Genomic DNA, 10,996 nt, shown 5'->3' on the forward strand with positions numbered 1-10,996 from the left:
GACGCGCGGCGGCGGCGGCGGGAGGGTCACAGCGCATCCGCGCTGCGGCCGGGCCCTGCCGCGCCGCGCCGGGCTCCGCGCCCCAAGGCAGTCACCTGCGCCCGGTCGCCCTCTGCAGCGTTTGAGGCAGAGCCAAGCCTGGGCGCAAGGACAAGCGTTGGGGGGGGTCCAAGTCCAGCTTGCCCAGCTTGCCCTTCCCGTCACCGTGCCAGGGTCGGTAGCCCCGGGACGACCCTAGGACGCGGCGTGGAAAGGCGCTGCTCGCAAACCGACACGCTGACGGAGCGATGTGAATGAACGCTCGGGTCTTGGCTAGGAAAGGCGCTGGCGTATTGCTCAGACTAGCTGGGGGAAGTAATCGCTGTTTCTATTCTTCGCATCCAGCCTTTACCTGCGTGGCAGTCGTGTCAGGTTTGACAACCGGTTATGATTTGTATTTAGCCTTCAGATGAGAAACTTTGTTACGCGGGATGCTTGCTCTCGCTCTATCTGTAGTAGACAAATGACACCAAAGCCTGGATACACCTGACTCCAGCGCTCTTTCCTGCCCGGGGGAGGAGGTCGGACTCGATCTACTGAGGTCCCTTCCGACCCTAAAAATCTATGAAATCTATAAAATCTCTGAACTATTACAAGGTAGGAGAAGTTAAATGTGAAAAATAGGGTTGGTGCAGGTAGCAGAAATACCCCCCTCCCCTGTAAACGCCGGTCACTGTACAAAATGCACACCAAAGCAAACCTAGCTCAAACTTGAAATATATCTTTTTTTTAAAAAGGAAAGGTAATCAGTTAAACGTTCTACTGGGGTGGGATAACATGCAATGTAGCATGTAGCACTTGGCGTGGCATGGCAGTCCCTGAAAATATTACAAATGCATGTCCGCTAAAACATAAATAAGAGGCAAAATACAAATAAAAGCCGACTGCTAAGAGACGATGTCATCGGTATACCATGGAACAATCCCCAGGCCGAGAAATGGGAGGTTTATGGCAGTGGGGAGGGAGGAATCCCAACAGGTTGCTGTTTCCCAGAAGAAGTCTTTAAACCAGGTACCGATTTTCTATGCAAGTGTGAAGGGAGGACCCTAAGATTTTCAGAGCCACTTAAGGGATGCAGGTGCTCGGGTCCCTGCTAATTTTGGACAGGATGATCTTCCGAGGTCCCTTCCAGCCTACATTGTCTGAATTTTAGACAAGACGGGAAAGCCCAACCCTCTTAGGGAGCACTGGAAATCGTCACCTGGGTCTGCACCCCAATATCTCCCTTCAGTTCTGCTCTTTTTCCAGGCACCCTGAATCCCAATTCCCCTGCAATACAGAGGGGCCTTGCCCCTTGGGGTGGGAAGAGGGGCAGGTGACCTCGCTAGGTCCCTTCCAGCCTTGTCTTCTATTTCTATGAACTCAGCTGTGGAAATCATGATTCTGCAAACCCTTGAAGAGAGAACTGGGTGGCTCAGAGGAGTGCTGGGAGGGTCTGTAGCCTCTCTCCTGTAAATCACCTGCCCAAGTGCAGCCAAAGCTGCTCATTAAAAGTGGTGGTCATCTGTTTCGATCACCTCTGCAAAATGGGCGGTTGGGATGGCAGACCCGTGTCTAGACAGTTGGCCACATGGCAAAACCCAGCATCCCATCTTGCACTGGTGGGCCTTCTTGGTGGCTTGCTTATGAGGGCTGAAGAGGGGACTATGGAGGACCTTTGAGCTCTGCAAAAGACATACTGGGCCCCTGGTGAATAGTGAACAAGCCTTTGTCAGGTGTCACGTAGGAATGCACTGAGATATGATAAGGAACGCAAGGGGTCACTGGAACGAAGGGTCTTTCATTTGGCTCGCCCAAAAAGGTGTGCCAGAGCAAAGTCTCCATAGATCATTGCAAGCAAATGGCTGAGTTTTGTAGTACAGTGTTAGGGGCACACGCAATCTCCTGGAAACCAGAGCACGCCTGACTATCAGCTGGGATATACGGTGTGCACTACCACAGCAGTTTCCAGGTCCAATTTCAAAATCCCGCTGTATGCTTCCAAATCCCACTGAAGGACAGAAATTCTGCAGATGGAGCAGCTGCACAATTGGTCCCTTGAACAAGAGAAAACTAAACTCTTCCTCTATTTTATCATACCTGAAATACAAATAGCTGTTTATATTCTATACGTAACTCCTAGCTATAAATCTACTGAGCCACAGGGAATGAGATCCAAGATCTGTTTGCTGCTAGACTACAAGGAACCAGTAACCGCTAGGTGCCAGAATCCGGTGAAACATCACGACAGCCAGTGAAATTCCTCCGGACTACTTTCACCTCGCACCTTCCGGTGGGGTGGTTATAGTTGGACGTTTCAGCACAGATAATGTTAATTCTTCGATAGGCTCTTTACAACTCAGCCCTTCCCAGTTTGCATTTAAGAGTAATGGCTCAATGGGCTGATTGAGTGGCCCAGCGGTTGGAGTCGGTAACAGCAGGGATGGGACCCAGTGCTTGGGTTCAGGATTCATTTCCCTCAGTTCTGCAAACTAATTGCTGTGTGACCTTGGGCAAGTCTCTCTCCCTCTCTAACTCCCTGGTTTCCCCATATATAAAATGAGACTTATTCTAATTTATGTAACATGCGTTGGGTTTAGTTCATACACTTATTGTGGGAGGAACTATTGCCCAGTACCTGATGAAATAATAAAAGCTGAAAGGTTCCCTACAAGTCCAGAGTATTATCATTTAGCAGTCAAATATAGGCAAGTTAGATTAATGGCTGCATGTTGACCCAGGAATTTTCTGTCTAGAAGGGATGTCACAGAAGTTTTGAGTTTCAGATGTGGAGACTCACTGGTTCAGATCATGACACTGGTAAGTCCATCCTTTATTCTTCTTAGATCTAGCCAGCTTACTCTGTGTGGGCACATAGGATTGGGGATCTGGCGCTTTTCTTTGGTGCTGGTATAAATCTGAAATGAGTAATGAAATCAGTGAAGCTTAAGTGATATAAATACAGTGGAACGGGAAGAAGAACAAGGCTCTGGGCTTTTTTCAAAATAAAAAGGCCAATCTTGTCTACTTAAGCCTTGTGCGCAGGAAGAAGGCTTTTTGCAGTAGCGTGTTTGGCCAGAGTCTTCTCTTTCTGTTCCATTTCATGTGCAATATGCTGTTCTTGTGCTGTGTCCCTCTCTCCCAGGGACAGATGCAGTTCAATTCAGCTATATTTTAAAAAACGTTATGACAGAGCGGGGCTTGGCAATTGTTACTACCAACCAGCGAATGTACTCGTCAGTAATTGCTCAGAACATAGCAGGGAGTTTGTTTCAAGTGCAAGTGTTTTGGGACCATTTCTGTAACATGCTTTTGGGGGATAGCATGTAATTACCATTTATTTGCACTACAGTAGCTTTTAAAAACCCCAGCCAAAAGTGAAGACACACTGGGGCACATGCTATACATTCAGACGGGACGAGATACCCCTGCCCATCATTGCCTGTCTTGCTTATTTAGGTTGTAAACTAAGGAAGTAGCTTTATCCCCACTTGCAGATAAGGCACTGAGACGCAGAGAGAGCAGGTATATGCCCAGGGGCACCCGAGGTCTGGGGCAGTGGTAGATACTGGCCTCTAGTTTTCCTGAGTTTGGTCCTGGAGCTTGAACTTCATTACTAATCTGCCTCTACACCAAAGGTTCTTACATCCTGACTCTCTATTAGCTCCAAAATGTCTTCTCTTGTCTTGTTGTCATGCGCCTCTTGTGTAAGGGGCACCCAAAGATATAATCTTATTGCCAGTGCCTCTTCTCTCTGTACGATACTCCCTTTAATAACTGTTGATAGTTTTCCTGAGAGTAAATATAAGGGGAGACGCAATGTAATTACAGACCACTGAAACCACAGGGGATCATTTAACTAACTATTATGCATGCATGTGTAATTTAGAAATCTGTGCATAGTATGCATGCCTGTGTAGCGCTACAGCCATGTGACTCTTAAGGGGCAAGAGCGCATGTTTGAGCTTACAAAAAAATGAGCGCTGGGTATGTGAGTGGTGGATATTTCATTTTTTGATTTTTTTTTTTAGTCTAACGCAGGATAGAGGTTTAATACAGAGGGCAGCTGGTGAAACAAAATGGCTTGTGTTTAGCAGGCAGTTATCGTGGATGATCTGATAGTCCCGACTCACATGTTCGCAATTTGGTTTTCAAGTTTCAAGAAGTAAAGCCCTCAGTGAAGGAAGGAAACATGGAAGGGTACAAATCTAACGTGAACTAGAACCTCTGCATTTCTTTTCTTCCTTCTGTGAAAGTGCACGTGTAAAAATGTCACTTGGGGTTCCAGCTGTGAGCCAACACACAGTGACGCCGTCCTGCTGCTGGAGAAAGCCAGCCAGTGAAGGTCCTTAAAGCAAAAGTGAAATTGGTCTCATTTGGAGTGCAGTACAAAATCTAAGCAAGCCGCCTAAATTAAAAGCTTTCTGTTCTTTCACGTGTGATCCACTAAGAGGAAAGTGGGGACATGTGAGGACTCTTCATCAGGATGGGGCAGCCTGTTACCGAATGCACATCTCCCACCTAGCATCAGAGTAATGTGTCCCTCCCTCCCAACCTGGAGGCATGAGGTCGGCACAGCACCATGTCAGTAGGCCAGTATTGCTACAGCGTGTAGCTATAACAGCTCTTGGTTTGGGGTTTGTTTAATCCACTCCTACTCAATTTGGCACTCAGCCCCACTCTTGTAAGGCTGTGCCTGTGGACAAACCTAATTGTTAGCAGAGGGGATATATTCTTGGAAACCCTAGCCCTAAAATCATGAGCTAATGTTGCCTGAGCAAGAACGATACTGCAGACTTCTTCTCTACCACTGCGGGTCTTCATCACAGGTGGGGCAAGCACTGCAGCAAGCAGTTGTGTTACCTTTGCGGTTGGCAGTGGTCAGACAGGTCACAATAGATCCAAGACACTTATCCCTATGGTTCAGCTCTGCGCTTCCCCACCCAGTGCCAGAGATCACCAGGATTTAGCTCGGCACTGAATCACTGAGGGGGGCTACAGAGGAGTGAGCCCACAAAGCAGTACCACGTTGTGTCCCCTGTCACAGCAGAAACAAAGCTATTTGCTTCATTTGGTCCTCGGTGGCTAGGACGGCCAGTAGGATTTAGATTATGGGAATTTATTGCTTCACAATCCTCCTCATGGTGCAGTGACTCAACAAATGGTGAAATCCCCTCTCCTGTTTCAAACATGTTTTCTCGACTGCTAAAAAACGTGTTTGCCTAGTAACAGACATAGCAACAACATGCTCTGTTCCAGGACAGAAAGGCTGTGGAGCCCTCCTGTCCCTGTAGAGTTGCACTAGTACCGGGAGAAGACAGTCCCCGCCGCTTATAGTGGGATCACAGAGTTAATGGCTTTATACCGCCCACTACATGACCTGGACAGGAAGAGGAGGGCTGGCCTTAGCACTGGAGCTAAAAAGATCTTCAGTTTCTTGGCTGGACTTGGTTGTTCTCACCAGTTTCACTACTGAGTCAGAATGAAATAGCCTGCCTGTTTAATAGGCATCAGGATACCTTTGCTGCTGAAATTTCCAGGGAAAGCAAATGGCTAGTGCAATTTGCTTGATGTGAATGAGTGCCCACATTTGCCGTGGGTGTTTTAAGCGGGAGGGACTGCACTGCAAAACAAAACAAACAAAGGAAAGGGAAAAAGGGATGTAAATAATCCTCGGTTTGTAAATTAATTTGCTTTCCCTTTGTCCATACCCATAGACTGCTAGACAACTGCAGATATTCTGGGCTGAAAATTCATTCCTGTACAGAGAACCAGCAAAGACCTGAGTATCACTTCATTCTCATGAAAGCCTCTCCGGCCTTAAGGAGGACTTGCATGACGCAGCGTGCGTTGTGTTGACTTTCTGTACAGGGATGACTTCCGTCCCTATTAAATGTTATTGATGATGATTATTGCTGGGCGTGGTCATTTTTAAGGCTGTATCAGAAGAAAGCATATTTTGAGTTTGTTATCGTGCTAGAGCAAATGACTTTTCCGCGATAGGAGATAACGTATCCATGCCGTGGCTGTAAGCCCTCGGAGTAGGAGGCATCTTTAACTTCATGTTTCTATAGTACCTAACATAGATGGGTCTCAGTTTTGGAAGGAGTCTCTGGGCACCACGATAAGAATACAGTAGTCATAAATATATATATCTTATCAAAATCACTGCCAGTGCAAATATTGAATACTCAAAAGCGAGCTGCAGCCCAACAGATTATTCAGTGAACAAATTAAGTAGCAAGGTTTTTCCAGAGAGACTCATGATCTCTTCACTTCATTGGAAGTACAGGAGGCAAACTTCACTGAATAAGGGAACCCTTACAGATTACTCACCCCGATCTGCTTTTCTTTCAGTAATGTTTATTTTTCATCCTTCAACATGTTTATTTAAGTTGGGAGGCACAAGCCTTTTTGCACTCGCTATTTTTATTTTTTTTTTAAATAGATGAGATTCTGCATTGTGGTTTCGGTAATAGCTTGAGAAATTAGCTGGTCTAGTTCACATACTGCAATTCCTAGGTTCAGCATTGGGGCCTCTGAACAACTGCGTACATCTGTGCTGGAATAGCTCCAAAAAGTCTGTACTGTGCAGTGGAGCACAGATACTGCAATTGAATTAGCAGCTGTAGGGAAGAAACATTGAAGAAAGGCTTCAGCAAACCTAGATTTCAGGCTGTATCTCACTGTCATCCCCCATATGGAATTTTCATTGACTCCACTGCAAATTCTGCTGTGAGATTAAAGGCTTATTTTCTTTTTTCTTTCTATTATCCTAGGACCTAAAGGCCTGAAATCTACATATACTCAAAGGCAGTCCTCTGCTGTAATGATTTAAATACTTCCATGTTTCTTCTATTATTGCCCCCTTTTTACACAGAGGGAACTGAGGCCCAGAGGGATTAAAAAGACCTGTACTAGTTCTGGGGCTGGAAGTTGATCCCCAGCCTGCTGTGTCTCAGTCCAGTAACTTGGCCACAAGGCTACCTTTCTTATCTGAGAAAAGAGGTCCAAAGGAGCCCTGTCTTTGCATACATTTACTATGATCAGAGGGGGGGCGGGGAAGTTTGTAGGAAATCAGAATGGGTAAGAAGGGAAACAAGCAGTAATTCTGATAAACGGGCCATAAAACGACAGCTTTCTTTTAGTGCCTTTCATGAAAGCCGGATACTGAAATGCATCAGAGATTTCAATAATGTGTCACAAAATAAAATAGTCAATAACCAAAGGAAATAAACAATCAGAGGTTTGAAAAATGGTTAGAGTAGAAATGGAAAGATGGATGACTGATCAGGCAGAGAGTTAAAGGGAAATTGTTCAAGTAGCTCGCAGGAGAAGGATCCTATACCAAGAAAGAAAAGTCAGTGATGTGACCTTGTAGACACCTGCAGAGAGAAGTGACAAGGTCTCAAGAACTGTGAAAGGGCTAAGTGATTTAGAAGCTTAAATCACATTTCCAAATGTGACTTAGGCACTCGGGGAGCCTAAGAAGCAGATTTAGGTGCCCAGCAATGTTTGATTGCCAACAAGTTTAATGTGGCCAAAGTGACTTCTGAAAATGGGACTCCTAACTCACCTAATCCCCTTTGCAACTTCTATCCAAATGTGCAGGGTCAAATTCATAGAGTTCATTTAAATACCAAGTATCACTTTGAAATAGATTTTGAGATGAACAGGGAGCCAAGGCAGTAGTTTGAGGATATTTGGGGGGGGGGGGGGGGGGGGATGCATGGTCTTACTACAATAAATGCAGAATATTTGGGGTTGTTCCAGAAGTACTGAATTTACCATGTAAGGATGGGCAAGCACAGAATAGCTGTTTGCAGCTCTTCCTAATTCTCCTTCCTTCTTTTAGATCAAGGCAGCGACACGCTATGGAGTTTTTTTAATGTCAAAATGAGGGATTCTTAGTACTGAGCGTCACTAAGATAATACCTTGCTGCACTCGCTTTAACACATTTCATCCCACTTTAACTGCCACTGAAATGCAGCCATTTCTGTTCTTAAATGTGACAACAGCAACAATGACACATTACTCCACGATTTAGGACAAGACATGCAGGACATAGTAGAAAGTTGAAATTTGCAGGGAAAGTTAGGGAGGCAAGTTAATGCAATCAGCTGAATAGTAATCTGGCCTGAATGTTAAATCCAGCATCTCTAATGAGCGGAAAGGCTTGGTTTTGCAAGCAGCCATCAGTAACCCAGCTGTGCTCAACACCATACTAGGATATTAGCTCAGTGCTGCCTTAGGCCTCAGTCTCAAAGTAAGCTCGGTGCTGGCAGATGCCTGTGCAGCGAGAAACCAGTGATCCACTGCCCCGTTGCCCATTGCTGGTTCAGGGCCGTAGATGGAAGAGGCCTAGCATATTGTCAGCACTAAAATGAACCTTCTCATACAAGAACTGACCAAGCCTGTCGCTGTGATAAGATTACAGCCTAAAGTGGTATTGTAGCAATAGCACTGCGGGCTGTCATGCTCTGGGGCTCTGCTTGAACTATCTTTGTATTTGCTTCGTAGTAAGCATATATCTTCCCCTGGTTGGAGGGGAGCTGGGAGAGGTGGAACCAAAAAGCAGTCATTCCTGATCTGGGCAAACCAGATGCTAGTTATTGGCTGGGCAAGTGTCGATTGTGCAGAATGATGCATCCCAAGGGAAGTTTTAACTTGCATGTCCACCTTTTTTTTTTTTTCTTTTTGGTGGGAGGAGGGAGATCTAGTTTGTGTGTACGTGCAGTCGGCTTTTAAATCCATAAATAGTGCTATGTGGCGAGCTCCTGGTTCAGAAGCAAGTCAGCAAGCAGACCTGTAACTCCTGTCTCCGAACTGAAGGCTATCCAACGTTTGCAGTGTCATGGAGTAGTTAGGAATTAGAAAGTCCCCTGTGGACTGTAGTCCAATTTGGGATCAGACCCAAGTGCTGGCAAAATAACTTTTGCTTGTGCTTTTATCTCTTGGTTCATTTGACTTGGGAGTATAGGGCCTGATCTGTCCACGCTGGGAGCTGAAGCAGCTTCCAAAAAGATGCTGCATAGACTCAAAACATTACTGTGACTTAGAGCTGTAGACTCATACCCCCTTTATCTCTTTCCTTTCCTATCCTTTTCCTTCACACATCAGGTCTCAGTTTACACTTGGAGTATCCTTGAGTCAGCTTTCAATGACAAGTCACTGGTGCCGGTGCAGCCTTGCTGATCCCAGAGACTGAGATTAGCCAAAGTAACTAGTGATTTTGGGTACCCAGTTTGAGATGCATTAGAGGTGCCGGATTTGCAGAAAATGCTGGTTATTCCCCCTCAGAAACTATTGCAACCAGCAGCTTTTTTAACCATTTCTGAAGAAGGCTGCAGTAGCTTCTTTAGAAAGAAACCAGGAAGTTTGGCTTAAATTTCTTCCATTTTTTCTATGCTGGCACCCAGCCCTGTAAGGATGCTAAGCACCCTGAACTCGGAGCCAAAGGGACATCCTGTCCCTCAGAGGGTCAGAGCAACCAATGCTCTCAAGTAAACCCACCCAGGACAGCGGATCTGAGAGCAAGTCTGAGCTGGTGTTGAGGGTCCCTCCAATGCCGCTACACTGCCACTTTGTCAGGAGTGGGCCAGGAGCAAGGGGCACAGCAAAGCAGCAGCCTTGACCTGCCTTAAGAGGCTTAGAAACCCAAAGCCCATTTTCAGAAGTGATTTACCCTTTAGGAGCCCTTGTTCAATGAGGCTTCTGAGTCACTTGTGAAAATGAAACAGGATCTGAAGCTGCTAAGATGTGCTTGAAAATCTCCCCCCCCAATTCGAGCCAACCTTCATGCTGGATTCCTCGCATATGCCATATGGTTGCAGGAAAGAATAGAGACATCAGTGTGTGTGTGTGTGTACCACGCCATCCTAATTATCCTCAACAAGCAGAATCATCAAAAGGGCCGTAGTTTAGTGGCTGACAGCATTTTGGATTCCAGCCCCAAGACTCCGGCTTTGTGCATTACAATGGAGTGCTGCGCAGCGCCTGTACATAACTCGCTCCCTATATAAACACAACTGGAAATAACGGGCCTCGGCTTTGTTTTGCATTATCGCAGTCCCGGCGGATCAGCACATTCTAATTTGTCCAGTCATGCACGGAGCTTCTGAATCTAGGGAGCATTGTGGTGGGCAGGAAAAGGATGATCTGGAAAAAAAAAAAAAAAAGGATGGGTTTGGGAGAATGACTCATTGAATTCACCTCCGCCAAAGTTTTGGATGCTACACGGATAATGTTCCAGACCTAACCTATCCTTGTTTGAACTTAGAGCCTCTGCCCATAAAATACAGGATTTGCCACCCCATATCCCTCTTGTCCAACCTTCCATCTTTGACTGTGTCCAGCACTGGGGGTACAAGCCACTTTTTAAAGTATCCCCCCACCCCAACCCCAGTGCACAGAGCTAGTTTATGAGATGGCATCAGATTATGCCAGGTCTTTACATGTGTAAGAGCCACTTAAGAGGGCACAGTGGCTGTGCCTGTCCTGATATATCTGAGGATGCCAGGAGGCCCTGCTGAAGGAAGGCAGTGGGGTGTTGAGCATATTTGTGTTTTTACAGTGTTCTGGCTGTACTAGTTGTACGCACACAGCAGCACACACCAGCCAGCAGGGTAAATCTTCAAAATGAGAGCCATTTTAAATTGGATCCTGGTATGAATGGTATGGAAGACATGGTCAAAAGAGTTTTGTTTGACTGTTTGTTTCTCCCAGACTCCCCAGCTGTCCCTGGGACCAGAGATTTTTGTACAAACACCAGAGCAAATTTTTGAAGGCCAGCCGTGGTCCATAGGAGTTTATCAGGGAAATGCTAGTAGAAGGTTAACTATGTTGCTGAGCAAACAACAGCCCAATGCAAATGTTAGGATAACCATCTTCTGTGCTATAAATGTGAGGATAAGCAGAAGATACCAGCGCCCTGATAAATGCAGAGACCTTTAATAGCTTAACACTGAAAAAGGTATT

At 45.9% G+C, this 10,996-nt stretch overlaps 1 protein-coding gene across 1 annotated transcript in view; it reads left to right on the top strand.

Moving 5' to 3' along the window:
• Positions 1–293: 293 nt before the first annotated feature.
• UBASH3B (ubiquitin associated and SH3 domain containing B) overlaps positions 294–10,996 on the top strand; it is an 88,818-nt gene continuing 78,115 nt past the window's right edge. Inside the window, exon 1 of the mRNA XM_025200012.1 lies at positions 294–411. Coding sequence (XP_025055797.1) covers positions 294–411 — 118 coding nt within the window. The remainder of the gene's footprint in view (positions 412–10,996) is intronic.

This window comes from Alligator sinensis, unplaced genomic scaffold, assembly GCF_000455745.1.
Source record: "Alligator sinensis unplaced genomic scaffold, ASM45574v1 scaffold278_1, whole genome shotgun sequence".
Lineage (NCBI taxonomy): Eukaryota > Metazoa > Chordata > Crocodylia > Alligatoridae > Alligator > Alligator sinensis.